Source organism: Varanus komodoensis, unplaced genomic scaffold, assembly GCF_004798865.1.
Source record: "Varanus komodoensis strain SLA01 unplaced genomic scaffold, ASM479886v1 scaffold1, whole genome shotgun sequence".
NCBI classification, from domain to species: Eukaryota; Metazoa; Chordata; class Lepidosauria; order Squamata; family Varanidae; genus Varanus; species Varanus komodoensis.
Genome location: NW_025335268.1, coordinates 116,699,450 through 116,724,651, shown reverse-complemented (window position 1 = coordinate 116,724,651; position 25,202 = coordinate 116,699,450). Strand labels below are relative to the sequence as shown.

Below are 25,202 nucleotides of genomic sequence, written 5' to 3'. Positions count from 1 at the left end.
AGTTAAAGCTGTGGGATATAGACCCTCATCAACTAGGTTTTTGAAGTCAAAAGCAAGCTTTCAAAATAATTAAAAGGAGAATCTTGGATATAGAATTTCAGGAGTTGTTGAGTTTTGTGAATAAAATGTGTTCACCTTTGTGTCTACATATTCCATTCAAAATAGGAGAATCACCAAGTTATTTTTTTGCCACTCTTAAAGGGTCACAAGCACATTGGGTGTATTCTTTGGGAAGATGCAGTGCCATGCCATCTGCCCTAATGTCAGGTAGATTTAAGGGGGTGCCATATATTGAGAGGCATTGCCAATGTGGACAAGGCATGGAAACAATATCACACACGCTTTTGGACTGCTCAGTTTTTGGGGAGTTGTGTGCCAAGTATCTAGGTTTGATTTTGATCAATATCAGAGCTTGTTCAGACCAGGAAAATGGTCCGATTTTTCTGTCCACAGAGTCAGCTGACATAGTGGAGAGAACAGCAGCCTTTCTGTGGGAGATCATTAAGAGTAGCTCTAGTGCCCATTAGTAATGCTGTGTTTGAGGGATCTCTGTGGAATTGTGTGGATTTATGTAGATCTGTATTGTATTGTTATGCCAATAAAGGTTCTTGCTGCTCCTGCTATCTTCTCATACACACCCAGATGCAGTACAGGTTTCATATAACTTTGCAGTATGGGGGAGGCATGCCTCCTCACCACTGTGAGCCAAACAGGCTTCTATTCACAAAATGCAGTATTAAATAAGAGAGTTTTCTGGCCTCTGATCTGAGCATTTGGAGTGATAGCATCCTAAATAGTGTTCCACTAAGCCAAGGGGAGAGACCTTCATGAAGAGCAGACCTAAAAATAACTACCTGTTTTAAAAAAAGATAAGAGGTGCTGATTCAGAAATTGGAATGGCCAGCTGCATTGCAGATTACTACATGATTTATCAAATTGCATAATGAAAGAGTGTTTTTCTGTGGAAAGAGAGCTGTATATTAGAAGGTATTAGGCCTTTGCATATGGTAATACCTTCACGCATGATAAATTAGTGCAGTGTCTCAGCAATGCTTAGAATTAGAAATTGTTTTCATTTGGCACTAGACTCCCAAGAGATCTGATTATAAATAGCATATTGCTTAACACATCCAAAATAAGTTTTAAGGCTTTAGCACATCTTTTCAAATTCATACTGCTAGCACTTTTCTGTTACTGGGGAAAAGAGCTTTAGCACATCAAGCAATGTAATTGCCCTGTTTCTTCTTGCTTGGGGATAGTGTCCTATGAATGGTAAGTCACCATATTGTCTGATTTAGATGAATGCTATAACTTCATCTAGGAATATTAAAATCATAAAAATAATACTTCACTGTGGAAGATGCTTTACAGTCCTTTTAGTCACTATATATAATATTCACCAATTCTGTAATTGAGAGCTTTGGTCAAAGAATACAATTTTATTGTACCTCGAACACATGGAAGCAATTTGGTGTAATAGCTAACATAGTTTTAGCCAGAATTGGCATGTCTAACATTTGAAATACTAGCTTCGCATATGTTCCAAATTCAAAGAATACTCAAGCACTTAAAGGCTAGCATTTTTTAAAAAAATTATACGCATACTGGGGAGAACAGTATTACATAGTTAGGCAATTAAACATAGGTGACTATTGTATTTTGTTAGGATTTGGGTTGCACTGGGGCTTCACCTGATGGTCAGAACCAGAAGCTCAGTTTAGTACTTGCAGGATCAGTCCCAGGCACTGTTGGAGCACTCAGCCTCCTGATGAGTGCCAACTGGGAGCTGGGGGGGGAGGGGCTTTACAAGAGTAAGCTCTTCCTTGCAGAACTGGCCTCAGTATCACAGATCTTCCTCTTTGCTGTACTACCTATTTTGGCCTGTTGGCTGTAGTGCTTGCATCTAGCTATTTCTATCCTACCTCTTTGTCTCACCTCAGCAATATGAGTCTTCGTGCTGGCTGTGGTATTGTTCAGATTCTGCATCTTGCTTGCACTTTGCTGCATTTGAATCCTATTGGGTCTTTCTAAGTTATCCTTCCTCAAGGTACCTGTACCTCTGCTTATCTTTCTATTCTTGACCCTTGCCTTGTTCATGGCCAAGTCCTTGTTCTGCCCTGATATACACTACTGGTTCCAGACTCTGTCCTGCTCTGTGATTATGACTTGTAGTTACCATTAAAGCTTGTTTTTAGACTCTAAGATTTTGTCTTGCCTCAGCTTCTGTCTGCCCTGGTCCAGGTGCTTCTTGTTACCTGATGCCCATGTCCCAGGCCTGGATCCCATCATAATCAGGTTAGGAGATCCTGTACTATTTGATGTAAAAGGGACTTTTGAATTCAGACTAATGATGACTTCAGGGTATCATGCTATTCTTATTTCTGAGATTTAAAAAAAACAACAACACAAATTCTTTCTACTGAAATAAATCAAGTAATCCCTTAAATTCTTTTGCATATGCTATATTTATCGACTTTTCTATACCCATGACCTTGTCTCCACAAATGTTTGATGACCATTCTTTAAATCCTTTAGATAGCTCCTGGTGCCTAAAGAGTTATTTTAGCCATTTCTATAAATTTATCTAAATACATTGAACTTTGAGATGTGTTTATTATTAGAATGCTCCACAATCATGTTATGCACACATTAGTATGAATATACCGGGTTAAATTTCAATCAGTCACATAATTTATTGCATCAACCAAAAGTATCTTTGGAGATACAAGTTGACATACTGAAGTAAAATATATTGTTAAGGGTTTAGAAGTCTATACATGGATGTTCCTTAATTAGGTGATCAATCTGCTGTATCTTAGGGAGAAATGAAATTATACTTTAATACAGGGCTGAAGAACCCTTTTCAGCTGAAGAGTTGAATTCCAGTTAGTGAAAGGTCTCAGGAGCTACATTCCTTCTGTGGACAGGACCAAAGACACAATGGCTAAGGCCAAATGGGATTATTCGTTTTTGTGGTCCCATGTGATTCATAAATATGCATCACTCCTCCACACAGAACAATCATTTGGAACTTCTAGAACTAAAAAGAGTTTAGATGAAAATCCTTTTCACCTCTGCTTATTCTGCAGGAATGGCATCTGTCTGCTTCTTAATTCTTTTTTGGCCATGGCAGTGATTAGCAGCATTTGATATGTTCCCTCACTTTAGAGAAACATCCCGTAAAAAAAAATTCGACTGTCCCCTTCTGGAGACACGGAAGAGAGTTCTTTTTTCTTCTCTTTCTCTTGTATTTTCTCTGTTTCTCCTGTTTTGACCTACAGTGCCTTCTTCAGAATTGCACTTTCTGTGGCAGGAAGATGCCATTAACAAATGGACACTCCAGCTACTTTTTCTGCCTTTCCTGCACATGAAGTAGACTCATATACCCATTGCCAGGCAAGTCAGGATAAACAGAATAGTAAGATTTTACAAGTCCTCAAACCAACAGACACCGCTATACTGAACTAGCCCTTTGTATACTGCCTTTGCATTCATTTGCATGAAACCAGCTTGGGATCTTTCTAAGCTTCTTCCTGTGCCTTTTATGGAAAGTGCTTCAGGGCAACAGTCTGTGGTATTGGGAGAACTAGATGCTGCCATACTGACCGCTTCAGCCATCCCTGTGGACCAGCAAATTGAAACTGGCTCTTCAGTACCAACAGTCAAGACCTAGCAGGTTAAACAGACCAAATCTCATAATAAATCCAGAACTAACTTCAAAAACCAAATGATACCTCACAGGATATCCCCTGCTAGTTCTAAGCCAGCCACCATTGGTACAGATACATCTCAAATGCTAATCGTCAACAGTGCTTTTAAAAAAGCTGCACCTCCCATGGGACTGTAAGTCCCCAGATAATATCCAACATCTTAGCTCTTTATTGGAGGAGAAATCGAAGGAATGTTGGAACCACACTTTCAACCTCAAGACTGTTTCCCAGAAAAGTGTGGGTCCTCTTAGTACTAATTGATCTCCTCAGCTTCTTCAACCTCTTCTGAAGGTGTTTTCTTCGTGATCAATGTGATAAATTATGGGAAAGTCATAGACAAGTCCCCTTCCCATCACTGAGATAACATCATCATGAGTATGCATGGCAGTCTACTAACAGTTCTTACATGAAAAAGTAGCAACCTTCTTTGATTGTCTTGCAGGAGTAATAAAAATATTCATGCGTGTTTTTCAAAGTGAAGTCTACAGATTAGCAGAGTTTGAAATGTTATGCCTGTGTGGTTTCACCAGGAGGCCAAATCAAGAATAGAGGATCTTCCATTTCCTATAGAAAGTATTTTTAGTGCATCCAGAGATGACACTTGACTGTGCCTACAAAATACCACTAATAATGATATGTTAGAAAACCTCTGCCCATAAAATGGGAATGGAATCCTAATCCTCATTACTTCCGCTCCTCCTATTTGATGACAGCAAAGGCTTCCTTCTGTAAGTGTGTGAAGGGTACTCTCTATGCCTGCTGCATTTTGATGAGGGCCATGTAGAAGATGAGTGCTGCCAGGAGTTTGCAAAGCAGGCGAGGAAGCATCATGCTGACCACATCTGGGCAGAATTATGGAGTAGAGCTCTTAGGGCAACTGAGGTTACAAACCTGCCAGAGCCCTCCAGTCTGTCAATTGTCCCCCTTGTAGCTGTTTACCACTACTAACTCCGGGATTGTTCAAACTAGAGAAGCTGAAGAAACTGGCAAAAAGGCCAAGTAGGCAAATTTGGCCACCAAGCATAAACAGCACCAAAAGGGTGTCAGAGGGTGAGATTCAGGAGATGCCACCTGCCTGTCCCTGCTCTGAGATGCTGGTTCTGTGACAACCCCCTGCTCAATTTCTAGCATGGCCATTTGAAGAACCCATGTCAATTGATTGGAGAAGAGATTGGTCCTGCTTTCCCATATCAAATAGGGATGGGGGGTTGTGTTCTCTGTCTTGCCACCCTACCAAGGGTTCTATGACTCCTGGAGCTACCACCACCAAGCCCCCATCCCATAACCTTCAGTATGGGGCCATCTATTGTACAGACTTCTATGGGGAACAGGAACATTTTTTTCAAGTCACTGATGTTGCAAAGTCCTCCACCTCCTAGACTTCACCAACCAGTTTCCTTGCCTGAGCAATTTCAGGGACTCCAGAGCCACCTGCCTCTACTGCCATGCTACAGCCCATCTTCACCATTCGATGTGGAGAGCTATGACTGCAGTTGAGCCCATCTTCCCTGCACGAGCGTGACCGTGATCACGGCCATCTCCCCACTGGGTACGCCTGGGCTGGCTCAGAGCTTTTGGACTCACTTGGAGATCGTTTTCTCTGAGCAAGTCCAAAACCTCTGAGGCGGGCTGGATAAATGGGCATTGTGGACCTGATCTGGCCCAAGGGCTGTAGTCAAACTACCGGCCCGCCATGCCATTCAGCCGGCCTGTGCCACTGTTCCCCCGTGCGCGTGCTCACTTGCTCACCCAGAGATGGTTTTGGACTCGTTGGGAGATCTCCCAGCTAGTCCAAAACCATGTCCGAGTGAGCAAGCTGCCGCCGCCGACTTCCTCCCCCACACACTGCTCACTGCTGCCTTGCAATCCGGGCTGGAGGCGGTGGCTTGCTGACTCGGAGATGGTTTTGGACTTGCTGGGATATATCTGAGCGAGCAAGCCGCCGCCATGTGCATCCAGTGCCACCTTGCGCGCATCTGACAATGGTTCACCGGCCTGCTCCTGTAGCTGCCGCCTTTCAACTGGCCCCCTATTGAAAAAGTTTGAGGACCCCTGGTCTAGAGGCTGGTGGCGTGGTCAGCAGTCCAGGGTGAGGGCTGAGGCAGCAGGGAGCCCGGTACTATACAGGCAAGAGAGGGAGCAGGGTCCAGGAACAGTCCAGTGGTCTGATACCAGGGAAACAGTCATTTAAGGGTGGTCCAGACAAGAGCAGACTAGAGCAGGGCAGGAACAACTTGGAACAAGCAAGAACACACAGGAGCAGGGCAAAGGCAGACTAGGGTGTGCAGGATCAAACAGGAACAAGGCAGGAACAGACTGGAGCAAGGCAGGAACAAGGTTCAGGGCATGGTGATGCAAAGGCCAAAGCACACAAAGTGTCCCAAAGACTACTTGCATTACTGTGGCAAAAACTAGCAGTGCCAGAAAGCCTTTTATGCTGGTCTTCAGGACTTCCAGCTGCACTGCTTAATTGCTCTTCAGTTGCTCCCTGCAGGAGGCTTCAAGGGTGCTCCTGGTTCTGCAGGCACTTGCAGGGTCACTCAGGCCCTGATCCTGACACATAACAGGAACTACTATATGAGTCATCCCTTAGGGAAGAAGTTTTTTCTTTAAAAGGAGTTTGTGAACTGTTTAAACCACTAGCTTTTGATCCTTTGTATTCTTTGTCAGTTCTTTCTTGATTCATAACAGTTTAAAGAACTAGTTAGAACACTTTTTTTTCCATTCCTGAAAGCTTTGTATCTTGTAAAATCTATTTTAGATTTACGAGAGTAGTATGTTTACAAGAGTAGTATGTTTAACTTCTATCTAAATGATATAATTTAAAAATTCAGAAAAAAGGAAGAAGGTATGAGATCTTTTCCTTGTTCAATTTCTTAAAATGAGATATTAAAAAGTTTTCCTCAACAATGCATAACAGCTGCTAATGGCTTTCCTGGGACTCTGGGTCAGAGCAAAGACAGTGTACTACTTTTGCAGTGTGAGCTCTCATGTTGGTATGTGAGGCTTCTGCCAAACTTTTTGCTCATGTGCCATTGGTTTCTGTTTTCCTTGTGGCTTGTTGAAAGTGTCTGTTGCTGAAGTGAGCGGATGTTTGTCTGATTTTCTGTGCAGCAACTGTGTGTGGTGGTCAAGTATATTGTAGGTTGTGTGGCAAAATTTCTGTCTTTGGCTTCTCAGTTTTAGTGCTTCATGATAGTTGGCTATAACTTTGTGGTTTCTGGAGGCCATAAATATGCTTGCAGAATGCTTCATTAAAAATGATTGCGTTCTGACATGATCTGACTGACAAATCTGGGCTGCAGCTAAATGCAAACTATCTGTGGTTGATGCTGAGGCTACGCAACAAGTTCAGTATTGGATTTAACAGAATTTCTTCCACTTTTCTGGCTTTAAGATTTCTAGTCACTGAACAAAATCTAGTTTTTCACATAGTGAAATGATGAAAAGAAGAAAAGAGAGAATTGGAGCCCCTCCTCTACGGATCCAGTAAGGATTGCTTTGGGAAATAGATTTCCAGTGCTGTTGGAATAAGAAAATGTAGTGTTTGAGTCTGAATGTGTTATTTAAACACTATTTTAACATTCTTATGTTAATTTGATTTTTCATAAGAAATATTTATTAAATCTTTTAAATATAGTGATAATTGTATAATCATATTGCTATATAATGGATCACTTTAAGTGATCTGCTTGTATATATTGAGTAACATTTAGAGTGAACTTTCTGGTTTATTTTATGTTTCAGAATGTATACTTATGGGGCTAGTGATTTGAATTACATTTTTAGTATAGCTATATGATTAAAATCAGTGCTTTAAGTACCAGGACTAAGTGAACATTACTTACATTTTATCCATTAATATAACAGTTGAGAAACTTTACACATACAGATTTTTAGAACTCTGCATGTATCTGTTTGTGAATCTTATAAAGCAAAAAACACAGATTGTGTCTGCAGTCTGCTGGGAACCTATATCATTGATGAAATGCTGACTATTTCCTCTGCTTTAGATAATGATGGGAAAACCCTAGTTGTGGTTTACAAGACCCAATTTAATGTCTGAGATTTGCAATTGATCTTTCTATGTAATCTAGGGTTTATTCATCAAATACAGTTGAACTGATAGAGAAACACAATCAATCAATAAGTCATTATTTCTAGGCTGACTTTAAAGGTGGGGCCTTTCAAAGTAGTATACAAGATAAAAGCCACAATGTGGATACAAAAATAATCCCCAAAACTTGCTTCAGCTTTTAAGAATTTATTCTAATTGAGACCCCAATCTTAAAAATACTTATGTTTAGGAATTGGCCTGTTGTTTGCCATCTATAGCTTGTTTTTGTAACAAACCAACAAAAAAACAGCATAATTTTGAAACTGTTTCTGTTGTGGTACTTTGTCAGAATCTCCTCTCCTTTCCTTTCTCACTGCCGAGGAGGTGATGTCCACCAACATGTGTTCTCTGCTTCAGTTCTGCAGCAACTTAAAATCCCACTTAGTGCTGATTGTGCTCTTGCTTCTTCTCCTCTAATGTTTTACCTCAACCCACAACCTCAGAGCAACCCTGGTAGTCCTTGCTACAGCAATCCACTTCAGTGGAGGTAAGGAGATTTATGAACTGAGAATGTGTGTTGTCTAATACAACTATGCAAATCTTTTACTTGAATCATTTAAGGCAGAGCTGGGAAATCTTTTTTTCAGTCCAAGGAGTGAATCCAATAAGGCAATGATTTCCAAAGTGGCCAGTGAACAGATCTGGGGAGGGGTGTGTGATTGGTTGTTGTACATTTACAATAGAGCAATAGACCTAATAGAAAGAGGTGTGGGGGTGTTAGGGTTGTTGTCCAAGAGGAAAGGGGTCAGCAGCCCAAACAATTTTGGGGACCACTATAGTATGGGAAAGGTCTTGGGAGCTACTTCTCATCTGTGGTTGGGGATCAAAGAAATAGTAAATGGGCCTCAAATATGGTTGCCGTATGTACTTAGAAGTAAGTGGGACCATGCTGATGTAGCTGTATACATAAGTAAGCAGGACTGAACCTCTCAGCAGCATGTTGAAATAGAATTCCAAATACCAATCCTCTGCATGTTTGCTTGCAAGAAAACATGGCAAGCCTCTGTATGTCTTCTTAGATCTGCTGGACAAGCCTCAGAAGTCAGCAGGACAAAAACACTCAGCTTCCTTTCCCAAGCTGTGAGTATGGGACTGTGTTCAGTGGTGGAGCCCATATATTACGTGCAGAAAATCCCAGGTGAAATGCCTGGCTTCTGTAGGTGGGACTAGGAAAGGTATTGCCTGAAATTCTGAAGTGCCACTGCCAGTCAGTGTCACCAGTGCTGGAATAGATGGATAAATTATATGAACTAAGTATTGTAGGGAAAAACTCTTATCTGATCAGAATTGGGAGCTTTTCCCTGCAGAGGAGAGGGGGTGGGGCTTGGGGAGGAAGTAGGCTTCTGAATGTGGAAGCCCTGAAGACTGCATGTGGTGAGCAGGCTAGAGGCTCCCCATGTGTCATTTAAAGAGTAATTGTATGCAATTTTAGTTGTAGCTCTGCAGCAGTCAGAATTTGATCATATCCACACAACAAACCCCTAGATGGAACAATGATTCAGAAACATCATTCTGTTATCCGTTCAACAATCTTATCATTAAATATGTTTATAGTCACTTGCATGGGATTCCAAAACAGCAGTCCCCCACATATTTTCCATGTATTGTATCGACTCACCTGTGGTCTTACAAGGACCCGCAACAATGGGACTGTTTGCACATACAGTGGTACCTTGGCTCATGAATGCCTCAGTTCATGACCAAATCAGGTCACGAACAGACATTTCATAAAAATTTTGCCGCAGGTTGCGAACTCTGCATCGGGTGATGATTGCAAGCATGCCCGTCTTCCCTGCACGGGTACAATCACAGTTGTGCTGGGGGGGGGGTTTGCGATTGCGCCCATGTTCCCAGCCCGAGCGCGCTCTGCACCTGCGCCTGTGCCTGTCTCCCCACCAGCGCGCCCGCATCTCCACCTGCGATTGCGCCAGTCCCCACCCCCGCACGATCACGGGGGGAGGGGTGGCCACAATCTTTGTTGTTCTTTGTCACTTTGCTTCAAATTTTTGTGAGTTTAAAAAAAATAGTTACAGAATGGATTAACCTTATTTACATTGACCCTTATGGGGAAATTTGACTTGGCTCATGACCAATTTGGGCCATGACCAGAGTCCTGAAACGGATTAAGTTTGTGAGCCAAGGTACCACTGTATAAGTATTACTCTTCAAAACTGTAGTTTAGTTGCCTGCCATGACTATAAAGCACTGTTGTGAGTAAAGTACTCTTTTTATACCACCCTTATTTCCAAGGAACCTAGTATGCCCACTCAGGGCTGGCTTTTACCATTAGGCAGAATGAAGTAACTCCTCATATGGAGGAAGCTGGGAGGCCATGAAAGTGGTGATGGTTGCTTGTTATTAACCTGAGCTTGTTGACTCTTGTCCAGTCTTCCAGCACTTCAAGATTCCACTGGGAAAGGCCCTGTACTGAATGAACATGCAGAGAGGTATCCAGACCAGACCATGTACTCTCGCAAGCATTATGCATGTTCATACGTTACTTTGCTCATGTGACACATGCTGCTGCATTTTAGTATGTGTTTTGGTTGATATGATAGTAAGAGATAGCAGGGTACCAGAGGACAGAACTGTGTGCCATGTGACTAGCACTATACTCCCTAAACCAGTCTGCTTACCCTCATGTGCAGTGAAGGATGCAATTCTGTTGTCAGTGTTGACACTTTGGTCATCAACAATTTAGTTGGTTTCTGATCATGGAATTGTGGGGGTGAAGGAGTCAGGTAGCAAAGTGTCCTGGGCCAGCCTGTGCTCATTTGAAAAGCTTCAGCATTTAGCTTCCTTGCTCTGGACTTAGGGACCTTTACAAGGAGAGATATCGGAGAAAATGTGACAACCCGTGAATGTCCAGTCCCCTTTCCTGTGTCCCAAGTAGGGGTTGCAACTTTTTCTTTAATGGACTTGCTTATCTAAAATAAATAGGAGTCATTTTTATATCTAGTTAAAAGCTATTTTTGGATGCCTGTAAGCACACAGACGTAGCCCCAAAGAACAATGCTTTGAAGAAAAAATATCTTAACAGATGCTTTATGCAGTTGAACAGTTAACATGCTGAGAAATGAATAAACAGGTTTCTGTTTAGGGAGTGGCACTAATACACCTTTCCAGGTCGAAAGAATAATTGATGTTGTACCCTAATAGGTAGAACTCTTCAAAAGGTTAATAAGATATGAAGTCAGCAAATAATGTTCATGGCAGAATTCTGTTTCAGCTTTACTAGGGTAATTACAGCTCTTTTATAGTTTCACATGTTCCATCTGCAAGTGAATCCAACAGACCTGATAATCAAAAGATGTGTAGATGTGTTCCAAAAAGTGCATAGCTGCAACAATCCCTTGGAATTTGTTGCTCTCACCTGTGCAGTTCTTGGTTCTGTTTTATCTATTTATTCTTTGTTGTCATTTTATTTACTTAGATACCAGTCAGTTGCTGTTGCTGCTGATTTAGAATCAAAGTTCATCCTGTCAAGTTATTTTCTGACAGTACTTCATTTCAACACCCACAGAGTTAGGTTGCAGCTTCCTTAGCTTGGTAGGAGTTACATTGTCCATTAATAACATTACATCCATTTGCCAGTATTCTTCCATAAATGTTTACACAGGTTTCTTCTTTCCTCTTGTTTTGGCATAGTCAACCTTTCTGTGTGAACAAAACAGCTGTTAGCAAGATTGACTTAGGTCTCTTGTTACAGTAGCTGGTAGAAGGAGGCTGTTTTTTTAAAGCTAAGATGAATAATAAGTATCAAAGTATATATTTTAAAATACAATCATTCGATGACAACTTACTTCATTTACTCTCAGGAACTATGATTACCATGGATTAATAATGTCTAAGAACAAAATAAAATATATCAAGGTTCATAACAGAAGGTGAAGCTCAATTTAAACCTTATTTGCACCTTTACTGGATGTGTGGAGAAATAAGGACCCAACCCAACAAAAGATTAGTAATAAACAAAACATACCCTTATTAATTACAGTAATATTTACTTTACTGTATGAAGGTAGGGGCATATACCATAACCTACCCTATTGACTCAGCTCATTGCTGGTAAGTTGCAAAGCTGCATTCCAGTTATTGAGCTGGTTTGGGATGGGCACAGCCCTCAGGCTTCTTGAAAAGACTGCCCCCAGTCCCCAGTCCCCACACCTGTGTCTCCTGGAGACAGTCCCTAGATGAAAGAAAGCACAATAGGAGATGGGCAGCTCATGATCAGCATTCATTCCATCTGAATGACATGCAATGACATGCAATCTGAATATTCCCGAGGCAGCAGGAATATTAGTCCTTGTCATAGGACACTGCTTCTGCCTTTCAGTATGCTCCTAGAGGTTTTACCATGTGAAAAACCCAAGACAGTTTGATATATGTCCTGTTGAGGTGTCCAGTTCACCAACTTAATTGATTTTGTGGGTTCAATTTAAGGTTATGGGGTTTGATGTGGGCAATGCATTTGTAGCAGTGTGACTGACCCATGTCTGACATAGGTCCAGCCAGGAAGGTTTGATTGGGTGGTTCCAGGCAATGGTTAATGCATCTTCATGCGAAGGAAGCAATTGTGTGCTACTCTCTGTCTGCCTCTAAAGAAGCAATTGTGTGACCACTCTTGAAAAACCCTTCCCTGGACCCAGAGGTTTATGAACTACCACCTGCTTGCCATCCCTCTTGTTGGCAAGATGCTAAAGAGTGTGGTGGGGGTGCAGCTGTAGAGGCTTTGGGAGAAATGTCTTGTTCCTGTGTTCAGGTCTGATTTTTTGAATGGAATCAGGATTGGTTTCCTTTGGTCACCTCATTTATTAAGAGAGAGATGAGGGAATGTAACTCTATTACTTTTCCTTGATCTCTCAGTAGCTTTTGATACCATTGACCATAATATCCTTCTGGCCTAGCTCTTGGAGTTTGGTACTGCTCTGTACTGCAATATTTCTGTTCTTTCCTATGGAATTCCCTGCCCTTTCATGAACTTGAAATGACTTGATTTGACTTTTTTCAGATCAGTGAGTGGTTTGTGGAGGAGACAAATATGAGCTAAAAGAAGTGCTGCTGTATTGCTATACACATTGGAGATGCCATCCCTGACCCAAACCCTTTGCTTTGAATTAATAATTTTGAACATAACTTGCATGTGTCACTTGGTCCTTTCTGTGTAATGGGTTCCTATTGTGAAGAAAATCCCTTGTTTCTGCCTGTGGTGACTTCTGGTTCTGCCTGCTGTTTGTTGCCTTGACTTCTGCTCCATTAGTTCCAGTGGGTATATAATGTTTCCCATTATATTGGTAATTTATTCATACAATGACAATGCCTAATTTACAACTGATGAGTCATACCACTTGACTGTTAATGCCATTCTTCCATAAGAAATAAAAAGATTTTGTTGTCTTATAAGATTTGAATATATTTTACATTTTTATTTGTTAAAATAAAAGGACTGTTTTCAAGTTTTAAAATAATATCAATTATACAGAGTGCTATATGCCAGTATCCAAGCTAGGCCCTTCTGTCCTCCACTGTTTTCCAGAGTTCATCCAAATTCATGTTTATTACATCAGTGACATTATCTAACCATCTAATCCTCTACCATCCCCTTCTCCTTTTTCCTTCAAACTTTCCCAGTATCAGGGTCTTTTCCAGTGAATCCTTCCTTCTCATTATGTGGCCAAAGTATTTGCACTTCAGTTTCAGTATCTGTCCTTCTAAAGAACAGCTAGGGTTGATTTCTTTTTGGATTGACTGATTTGATCTCTTTGCAATCCACAATTAAAAAGTGTCAATTCTACGGTCCAACTCTCACAGCCATAATTACAACTGGGAAGACCATAACTTTGACTATATGGACTTTTGTTGGAAGGGTGATGTCTCTGCTTTTTAGTATGCTGTCTGGTTAATAATTGTGTGTACAGAGTGTCTCTTTCCTTTAGCTGACAATCTGAATATTTTGATGGCTTCTCAGTCTTGGAAGAGAGATGTAGGTTTTTTTTAATAACTTTTTTATTGGTAAAGGGAATTGAGAGTGAGGTTCCTGTCATTGGGAGAGGCCATAACACTGGTAGAATATACGCTTTGAATGCAGAAGATCTCAGGTTTGATCCCTGGCGGCTACAGGGAGGACAGGCAACTCTGCCAAGTTGTTACCATCAGTGTTTGACAATACTGGGCTTAATGAAACAACAGCCTGCCTTGTTATGAGGTTAGGAAGTTTCTCTTATGTTATAGAATCTATTCTGTAGATAAAATGCAGCTTTGTTTCTTGGTCATTTGAACTTTTGGTATCAAACCTCTGTCCTGTGCCATATATATTAGCTTTAGCTGGGGTTTCTTTAAGCAACAAACTTGGACTTAGCTTGGCAGAGGGCAGTCTCTTAGCACAATGGTGGTAGTTGTATTTGGTTAAAAATGTAGACAGATTCTGAAGAACCCTTTGTTGTTGGGATAAACTAGAACACCTTTAATATTGGAAGTGTTGGAAGAATATTTGTTTTCTAGATGCTGATGGAGGAGTGGTTCAGTTGGGATGCCTTATTCTGAAAGATTTCTAGGACTGATGTCTCCATAGTCCTATATTGAAACACTGAATTAAATGCAAGCTATTTTAATATTGTAATCTCATAGATTCTCCAGCAATATGAACAGAGTTCATATTCAGAGCCACATAAAAATTGACATAGACAATGATAAAATAAACTCAATGAAAACATTGCAGAGACATTTTTAGTATTCTAGCAATGCTCACATACTATCTTATTTTATCAAAATGGCTCCTAAGATGTTAATATAAATTATATATTTTATTAAATGATTTTATCTACTATTAAATTACTTGTTGGCACTATTTCATTGCTGGCTGCTTGGTCTTTATTACTCTGCCTCCACTGGACAGATCAGCAAAAGGAAATTTTAGCCTGTTTGAGGTAATTGTTCTGCATTTTTGCCTCAGGTTTTGGCTGTGGGAACTTTTTCAACATGCAACTGATTTAAATGTTCATAGATGTAAGAGGTAGCTTTAAAAGATGGTCAGTAATGACAGAATGTTTTACACATGATTTTTTTGCCTTCAATATATTTTTATCTTCTTGTTGCATTCTATTGTGTATTCTCACTTATAAAAATATACAATTATTTGACTGTGTTTTATGCAATGCCTTGACAGAGTTTGACTTCCAAGGCTGGTGTTCTTCCCTCCTGACTAATAACACAACATCAGTCATTGTACTGTTTGTTAATTATTTTGCAAATTATATAATTTGTTACTACAGAATTTAACAGTTGTAGGCAATTGTAATGCTAAGAAGCTGAAAGAAGGAGTGTATATGAATATGCATACAGATCAGAATGGGAATCCCAGATTACTGTGCTTTTAAAATCTAATAAATTGTTGGGTTGTGAAATACCGTTAAACTACATTCCATTTTTAAAAGAAAGTAATTGTTTTTGTACAAGACAGAACACTTCCAATCTGTTTGAACCCGACCTTATTGCATAATCAGTAGGAATTTCATTTATAGAAGTAGGTATAGGACCACAGCTTTAGCTGTTATAACTAATATAGCTAATGAGGCTTTCAGTAGCTGTTTATATTATGTATTATAAAATTATATAAAACTTAAAGAGAAGAATATTGCCAGTTTTTCTTGATCACAAGCACAATATCATCATAGAATTAGTAATATAGAGCTTGCTAGAAATTAAATCCATGCAAATAGACCAAGCACAATTAATTATTTGTCCATCGTTGGTTATGTGAAAACTGAGCAGTTGCATTCTGACATAATTTTGTAATTCTCAGACTCTGTTCATATAATCATCATGGTTTATATATGTTAAAGTAACTTATTTTAACTATGTTGCATGCCAGGAACTGCCAGGTACAATTTGTCCATTTATTTGCTCATGTACACTTGAGCAAGTCATCTGAACCTGGGAGCATAACATGTTTGAAAAGGAAAATAACCCTCAAATATCCCAACAACAAAATATGGGTTATCTGAGGTTTGTTTCTGATGTCTGGGTGCATAATTATAATAGGGTGTATTTGGAAGCAGGGCGCAAAGGAATCCCTCTATTCATTCTTTTCTTTGCTACCTAGTGGAGCTTTTTGAGGTTGCAAAGGGCTTATTACATCCTGACCCCAAGGACATTTAGAACTTTCAGAGGCCTGCTATAATTTATTCACTGCACACTACCAGGAGAAAATCTCTTCCATTCAACAAGATTTAAATTGCAGAGTTAACACAGAGCACAGTCTTGTCCAACTTTATTGTGGTTACAGCTTGAGGATGTTGACAAGGTACTTGGTTAGGTTCATCCAGCCATCTCTGTACTGGATGCTTGCTTATTCCCTGGCTTTTAAAAGCCACCAAGGAAAGAACGACTGACTGGGCATTCTTCCAAGAGGTAGAGGACCCATGCCTTGTGAAAGAGGTATAATGAGACCATTTCTGAAAAAAACCCTTCCTAGACCTTATTAATTCTAGGCTGATAGCAAATATCTCTTTCCTGGACAATGTTCTTGAGTGAGTAGTTGCCAGCTAATTCCAGGCATTCTTGGATGAGATGGATTATCTGAAACTATTTCAGTTGGGTTTTTGGCACAGAAACAGCCTTAGTTGCTCTGTATGATAATCTGTCCTGGGAAAGGGACAGGAAGACCATGACTCTAGTGCTACTCCTGAACCTCTTGGTGGCTTTCAGTGCCATCAACCATGGCATCCTCCTGGGGTGACTCACTGATGAAGGAGTTGGGGGTACTGTATTGCAATGGGCTATCTTTAGAAGGTGAAGCTTGGGGAATACTGTTCAGCCCCATGGATTCTCCAGCATGGAGTTCCTCAGGGGTTTGTTCAGTCCCCCATGGTGTTTAACATTTGCATGAAACCACTGAGTTGGGGTCATCTAGAGTTTTGGAGTATGTAGCCATCAGTATGCTGATGACATGCAACTCTTTTTCTCCTTTTCATTACCAGCAGTTGAGGCTGTGGAAGTACTAAACCAGTAACTGGCTGTGACAATGTACTGGATGAGGGCCAGCAACCTGATGCTCAATCCAGACAAGAACTGAGATGATGTCAAGGGGTGGCTCTCTTGAGTGAACGGAGTGTGTTCAACCTGTTCTGGATGGGGTTGCACTCCCCCTGAAGGAGCAGGTTTGTAATGTGGGGGTTCTCATTCAGCCATCTTTGTCAGTTGAGGCTCAGGTGACCTTAGTGACTTGGAGTGCCTTCTATCGGCTTCAGCTGGTGGCCCAGTTATTTATTTATTTATTTATTTATTTATTTATTTATTTATTTATTTATTTATTAAAACATTTTTATGCCGCCCCATTCGCCGAAGCCTCGGGGCGGCTTACAACAAAAAATTTAAAATAACATTTTAAAATATATACAATAAAATACAAATATACACTATAAAACAAGCCGCCCTGGCCAAATAAAATTCAATAATATTAACATTTAAAATACTGCTTAAATAAAAAGGTCTTCGCCTGGCGCCGAAAAACAAATAACAACGGCGCCAGGCGGACCTCTCTGGGGAGCGCATTCCATAACTTAGGCGCCACCGCTGAGAAAGCCCTCCTCCGAGTAACCACCCTCCTAACTTCTTCCATGGAGGGCTCCCGGAGAAGGGCCTCTCCCGCCGATCTCAGGGGGCGGCTGGGCATATAAGGATGTAAGCGCTCCTTCAGGTAACCAGGACCCAAGCCGTTTAGGGCTTTATAGGTCATAACCAACACCTTGAATTGGGCCCGGACTTCAATGGGAAGCCAGTGAAGCTGACGGAGAACTGGAGTCATGTGAACATAACGTCCAGTCCCCGTCAGCAGCCTGGCAGCTCTATTTTGGACCAATTGAAGTATCCGGACCGTCTTCAAGGGTAGCCCCACGTAGAGCGCGTTGCAGAAGTCCAAACGGGAAGTCACCAACGCATGTGTCACTGTCGCAAGGCAGTCATTCTCCAGATAGGGGCGCAGCTGATGAATTAGCCGAAGCTGGAGGAAAGCACTCCTCACCACTGCTGTTACCTGAGCTTCCAGTGAAAGCTCTGGGTCGAGGAGCACTCCCAAGCTGCGGACCTTGTCCCTAAGAGGGAGTGCAACCCCATTCAGGACAAGGTTCAATTCACCCTCTCCGAAGCCCGATCCACCAACCAACAGGACCTCCGTCTTGTCTGGATTGAGCTTCAGTTTATTGGCCCTCATCCAGCCCATTACCTCGGCCAGGCACCGGTTCAGCACAGCCACTGCCTCACCTGGATTGGTGGAAAACGAGAGGTAGAGCTGGGTATCATCAGCGTACTGATGGTTCCGCAGCCCACACCTCCTGATGACCTCTCCCAGCGGTTTCATGTATATGTTGAACAGCAAAGGGGACAAAATGGACCCCTGCGGTACTCCATGGCATAGCTGCCATGGCGCAGAGCCATAGTCCCCCAGCACCACCTTCTGGAACCGGCCATTGAGATAGGAGCGGAACCACTGCAAAGCAGTGCCTCCAACCCCCAATCCCGCAAGCCTATCCAGAAGGATACCATGGTCGATGGTATCGAAAGCCGCTGAGAGGTCCAGCAGAACCAACAGGGACGCACTCCCCCTGTCCTTCTCCCTGCACAGGTCATCATACAGGGCGACCAAGGCAGATTCAGTACCGTACCCGGGTCTGAAGCCGGACTGCAATGGGTCCAGATAATCAGTTTCATCCAAGAGTGCTTGGAGTTGTCCCGCCACCACTCGTTCTAACACCTTGCCCAGAAACGGGATGTTGGCCACTGGTCTATAATTAGTGGCCATCTCTGGATCCAGTGACGCCTTCTTCAGGACCGGTCGGACTACCGCCTCCTTCAAAGGGGCCGGCACCCGACCCTCCCTCAGAGAAGCGTTAACCACTTCCAAGATCCAGGTTCCAATCCCGTGCTTGGAATCATTTATTAACCAAGACGGGCAAGGGTCCAAAAGGCAAGTGGTTGGACGTACTCGCCCAAGCACCTTGTCCACATCATCGGGCCGCAATAACTGAAATTCATCCAATAAATCTGGACCAGACGGCAGCGTTGGTGTCTCCCTCTATCTGGACAGGGATAGCCTGATTTCAGTTATCTACACTCTCTAAAGTAAATTACTGCAATTCATTGTATATGGGGCTGCCCTTGAAGAAGCTGCAGCTGATGCAGAATGCTGCAGCCAGATTAATAACTGGAAGCTTTAAGTCTGAATACACAGGACTGGTTCTGGTCTGCCTGCATTGGCTGCCTGACAATGTGAACCAATGAAGTGGGATCAGAGGACCATTTAGCAAAACCATACTGCAAAGGAGAATGGAGAGGATAAGAAGCTCCCATTGCTTCTTTTTTTAATGGTTAAAATCAGACAGGCCATGATATCAACATGTTAGGAAAAGGACATGGGAGGAGATGTAGGGAACTGGTGGATGGCATCTCCTGGTATCTTTTAGGTAGCAGGATAAGTGCAATGGTCGTGTCCAATCTTTTAGTAATGATTAGATTTTACTGGTCTTAACTGCCTTTATTGTTGACTTAAACTGCTATTAATCTGTGCTTTCATAATGCTTTATATGTTACAGGTTTTGCTATTATAAAGTTTTTCTGGTAAGCTTCATAGCCAATTCTTTTAAGTAAATAAATTTCCATCATCACTGATACGGCCTCCTCACATTGAAAATTTCAGGGGAGGAATGGGTTTGGTTCATTTGCACTGGGCTTTGGAATGAGTTTGTCCCATTTGAACTGGGCTTTGGTACATTTGAACCAGGTTCACACAACAATACCCCCACTCATGGTTGAATAGTTGCTGTGTGTGAGTGGTTATTTAACTGGGTTATTAAACCACAGCTAGTCTATAGGATGCTGTGTTTGAACCCAGCTGTACTAACAAACCATGGTTTTATTAAATATAAAGCATCCACAATGAGAATTCATGGTTTGTTTACATGGTTTATCAGTGATAAACCAAATACAAACCATACTCTACCATATTGTAGCTTGGGTTGCCATGTTTTCTAAACTTAGTCATTTTGAATGTGAACCTCTCCAGCATCTTGTGCAGAATGAGAAAGGGGAATATGTTCTTTCCCTGTCTTCTCCTGTGCATGCTGAACAACTTGGAGAGTGGTTGAGTTAGTTCTTTGTACTTGGCAGAATGTAAAATACTCTTTCCTCTCATTTTTATGCAATATGTGAGAAATGGGGGGGTATTTGTTTTCTGGATTTATAGCTCACCCTTCCAAGTTCTCAGGGTAACTTAAAAAGAATTGCTATTACAATGAAAACTGCAGTTGAACGAGATGTTTAAAAGCATTAAGCAGCAGAGTAGTAAACAGAATAAGTACCCCCCCCCAAAAAAAGCTTCATTTGGTGCTAAGATGGTATCAAAGCAGGTATCAAGTGAGTTTCCTTGGGGAGAGCATTCACATCAGATAGCAGGCACATCCAAAGAAGGCCTTTGCTGAAGATTTTAGTAAACGAGCAGGCACATGTGGAGGCAAGTTGATCCTCCAGGTATCCTGGTCCCATGCTTTAAAGGTCAGAGCCAGCACTTTTAATTGGGAGCCAGTGCAGTTGGCAGAGCACATGTGTAATATGAGCATAACATCCAGTCACATTAGCCCAGGGGCAGAATAGAAATGTTTTAATAAATTCAACCACAATCATATTTCATCATAGTCCTGTTTTTTAGAATTATGACATACTAGACTACTCTGGAATCTTTTAAATGTTTTGTGTATCTTTATTTGATTATGCTTTCTACTTTTGGGATTTTGTGAACTTGGTTGGCTTCAGAAAGGTGGTACAGGAAATACATAAATAAACAAGAAGTGATAGTGGAATGTTTTCCAGAGAGATACCACTTTTATACATATAGCAGTTCATCTTGAGACCATTCATGAAACAGAACAAACAACAACACTATCAGAAAAGGTCAATTTCATAAAGCTGAATGTATGGATAATTTCCAGTTCCTCTAAGAAAGCCTCTGTATAAAATAGGGTTGAGGTAACCCCTTCCTTTAATGACCCAATTTGGTTATAGGGGAATTTCATGTTTGTTTGCACTTGCAAAATTGGTTGCTTCATTTTAAGGGAATGGAAAGGGAGGATAAGTGTTCCTGTGGTGTTCCCTCTTCTGGATGGTACTGTGCTCTCCCTAATGAAGCAGGTTTGTAGTTTGGGAATGCTTTTATACCCTTCTTTGTCACTGGACACTCAAGTAGCCTCAATGCCTAGCAGCATTTTTACTAGTAACAATTTATGTGCCAGCAATGCTCATTCTTGGATATAGACAGCTTGGTCACAGTGACCTATGCATTAGTAAACTCTACAATGGATTATTGCAGTCTCCTTATATGGGCTACTTATATGGGAGAGATGAGAAACTGCAGCTAGTGTAGAAGTGCAGCAACTAAGTTGCTTAATGGGATAATTTGTTGTGTATGTATTATAGCAGAGCTGCATGGATTTCACTGGCTGCCTATTTGCTAATAAGCCTAATTTAACATATTGTTTGTGATATTTAAGGTCTTGAACAACTTGGGTCCAGGCAACCAGGGAGAATACCTCCTTCTGTATTGTGCCACATTTAGCAGAGATACATCTAATGGTGACTCAAAAGAAGGCCTTCTCCATGGTGGCCATTCATATTGTAGAACAACTTTCTCTTAAAGGTATCACAGGTGTCTATGATGTGGGATCTGCTGGTTAATAAATGTGTGCCTGTTTAGTTTGGTATTCCCAGATACTGAGTTTTTAACAATCAGTTTATGAAATGATAGATGTTTGTATGTTTTATTGTATTGTATTCTTTAAATCAGCTTATTGTCTTTTATAATGAAATATGACCTATACATTTAATAGATAAATATGCATCCTCTGCAAGATTAACTGTAAAATGATGCTAGTATTCTAGCTCTGTCTGCCACTATTTGCAGTGTTTCTTTTACACAGTTATGGAAACAGTCCTAAAACCCCTAGACATTGTTAGAAGGGGCCCGAGGGTAGTTCAGATTCCCAGCTCTGAGGGCAGAGATGGGGCTCTGACCTTGGAACTGGGAGTTGGAGCAGCACTCTTTTGTAGCCTGATCTGAAAGAACCACATCAGCTGCTATTTGAGGTTAATAAAGCCATCTTTGAGAGAGTTTAAAATGGGCAGTGGAGTGAAGATGACCAGAATAGCCAGTTACAAGTCATCCTGAAGCTGCTACAGTCTCTCTTCCTCCCTGTTTGAAACACCTTTGCTAGATGACCAGAAGCAGCTGTCTAGTGAAATTGTAGAGTGAAATGAGTAGGGAGGCAAAATTACCTCTACTTCTATCTGCTTTACTGTGGATGAGCATGAGCCTCTGGCATTTGGAGACTTGCATGCCCCCACTTCCATGGAAAGCAATTCTCTTTGAAATGTGGCAAGCAATTTCCCCCTGAATATAATTGCATACTCCTCAGTTTGATATGCCAAATGGGGATGGTTTTTCAAGTAAGCACCAGTGTAGAGCTAAAATATAACACTCTGAAATTTAAGTTTTCAGGCTCAGTGCATTTTTACCTGTAATAGGTCAAAAAATTCATCACAGCCTCAAGTCAGCAGGTTGAGGGAAAGGGACTGTACAATGCAGTACCCCATTGCTTTCCAGCATGAAATCTAAACATTGTGCTCTAAGCTTTATCTAAACCACCTGCTCCGTCCTTGCAGGCAGCACTTTTATCTTAATATTGCTTTTCTCATTGCAGTGACTACAGCTAAAAGGGTGTTGGAAAGATGGAACTATCTGGCCAGTTTCTCTCTCCCACCACCCACATAGATTTCTTTCCTCTTACAGGACTGAAGTAATATAAGTTGAACTCCTTTAGATTTCTTTTTTGCTTTACAAGGATTCTTTGGGTCATTGATAGGAAGAGGTTATCCTGAACATGGTGTACAGGGAAACACAGTCAAATGAAGCATGGACCTCCCATGTCTCCATTCCAGAGTGTACTGGCATATTTGCATATAACCTACTCTGATTCTTGGAAAGTGAGGGGGGTTTAAAATATAATAAAATATATAACATAGGCTAATAAAAATAAATTCATTCAACTCAGCTGAGCCCTCCAACAGTTCATTTATTTTTTTAATCAAACTTGAAAACTAATCTGTTTTATTGGACTTCTGCTTCTTCTATTAAAGTAGTATCTAACTGAAGCTCCATCCAGATAAGATGGAAATCCCATTAGTGGGTGCTTCATTTATCCTGGCTAGTAATGTTCAACTAATTTTGAAAGTGGTTGCAGTCCCCCCCAAAGTATCAAGTTCTTAATTTGGATGTGCCTCTGACTGAATGTCAGTTACTAGAAGTGTGAGTGTGCTCTGTGGCATTGAGCACCTTTTGCCAATTTAGACTGGTGTGCCAAATATAATCCTACCTTGATGGTGATAGACTAGTCTCACTGATCGATTCAGGCAAAGGCAACAGATTGAATGTGCATCCGCACTCTCATGACATATCAACCTCAGAGCAAGATTGAATATTTCAAATGCAAAGTATGCTCAGACTTGTCTTAGATTAAACAACCACAGTGGACTTCTATTTCATGTGAATGGCCCCTGTTTCTCAAGCTGTATAACTTGCTGTATGCTCTGCTAGTCAGATGTGTCAGGATCAGGGTCTGAGCAGCCCTGCAAATGCTCACAGAACCAGGAACACCTTTGCAAGCACTTGCAAGGAACAGCTGAGGAGCAATAACGCAGTGCAGCTGGAGACCTTGGAGACCAGCATAAAAGGCTTCCCTGCACTGCTGCTCTTTGCCACAGCAATGTAAGTTGTCCTCCATGCCCTGCTCCAGTGTGTTCCTGCCTCGCTCCATCCCCACTCCAGTTTGTTCCTGCCTTGCTACAGTCCTGCTCCAGTTTGTTCCTGCCTCACTTGCGCCTGTGCCCTTCCTGCTGTTCCTGTTTTCCTTTACACGTAAGTTGACCCTGCCTCCCTGCCTCACTCCTGTCACTCTTGCCTTCGATGCTTTGACCCACTGGATGACTGATCTTGGAATTGTTCTCAGACTCTCTCTCCCTCTGTGCATGCATGGTCTAAACTCACCTCTGGCCCACTGAAAGGGTCTGGACTTTGCTTGAGCCTGCACCATGGATCCAGCATTCTACCCCTCTTCTCTGCCACCCACAGCTCACAAGATGTATATTTAAGTTGTGTCTTAGAGCTCCATGGATATGTTCTTTTCATTTCATTATTAATCATGATATTTATGTCCTGCTATCTTACATTGTTTATGGCTAGTTTTAATTTTTATTGTGCTTAGTTGCATTTTATTGATGATGATCTCTTTTATTTTGTATTTTTTGTATATCACTCTGAGGACTTTGGCCATAGAGCAAGTCATAAATCAAATCAATAAATATCTGATATCATTGGTGTGCATGGAACTTTTGAGAGTTTCATAAACAAAAGGACAAATTATAGTCTTAAATAGTTCACAATACATTTTAACAACTAGAAACATAATGAAAGGAAAGAACAATTGAGGCATAGACGACAAAAGAGTGGTATTTTATGTGGGAATACAAGGAAGGATGTGTAACAAATATAGTTTCATATGTTTAGAATTCATTTTAGTTGAAGAAAGGGATTGATTTTATGTGCCGGAAATTCAATTTGTCTGATACTTCCTTTAAGCAAAATGAATAAATACATAAGTCTGAATAAAAGACATTTTAAACAGACTACTACTCTGGCACTGATTTTCCTTACAAAACTCAATGTAATTGCCTGTGAATACCTTTCAAGGCTAAGAGAGGTAGGAAGGCAGGCATGGATGAAATCGATAGAAAACAGGGACATTGAAAACAGCAGCTTGCTTGCCTTCAGTCTGTGAGATCTGTAGGGAATTTGCATTGACCTTGGCTGTAGTTTTCTTTGTTCCCCTATTTAGTGCTCATGGTTTGACTATGCAATATTTTTCCCTGTAATGAAAGCTGACAGAGATCATGTCTGACCCCTTGACAATGCTATCAAATTTCCCTCTGCAAAAAACTAGCCTGTTGAGGAATTCCAAAAGGTAATCAGTGGATTTTAAAATTACAAACTAAATGTTTCCTTGATTTGTTTGTTTCCTGTGACTTCAGAGCATCACCACAGATCAAACTAATGGATGAGAAATATGGTAGAACGTGCAGATGCTTGTATTATATATTTGAAATATCCTGAGCTGCATATTTTTTCCTAGAAAAATGCAATGTGCCTGAAGATAGAGTTTGTCTAATAGAAGATAGTATAAGAGGAAGCATAACTGTGAATACCGTGTTTTTTCATCTGTAAGATGCCCCCATGTATAGGATGCCCCCCACTTTTCCTACCCATCTCCAGTGAGCAA

The 25,202-nt window shown here is 41.2% G+C and overlaps 1 protein-coding gene across 12 annotated transcripts in view; it reads left to right on the top strand.

The window, feature by feature from the left end:
- The window catches only part of MAST2 (microtubule associated serine/threonine kinase 2), a 202,114-nt gene that overhangs the window by 74,161 nt on the left and 102,751 nt on the right, over positions 1-25,202 (top strand). For 5 of the 12 annotated variants that reach the window (XM_044441608.1, XM_044441574.1, XM_044441584.1 and 2 more), the window contains one exon: positions 8,117-8,314. The exons of 4 other annotated variants lie outside the window; for them this stretch is intronic. In XM_044441608.1, coding sequence (XP_044297543.1) covers positions 8,117-8,314 — 198 coding nt within the window. Of the gene's footprint in view, positions 1-6,769; positions 7,200-8,116; positions 8,315-25,202 lie in introns of those variants that run through there. 3 more of the 12 variants (XM_044441628.1, XM_044441656.1, XM_044441672.1) reach the window with 3 other exon arrangements.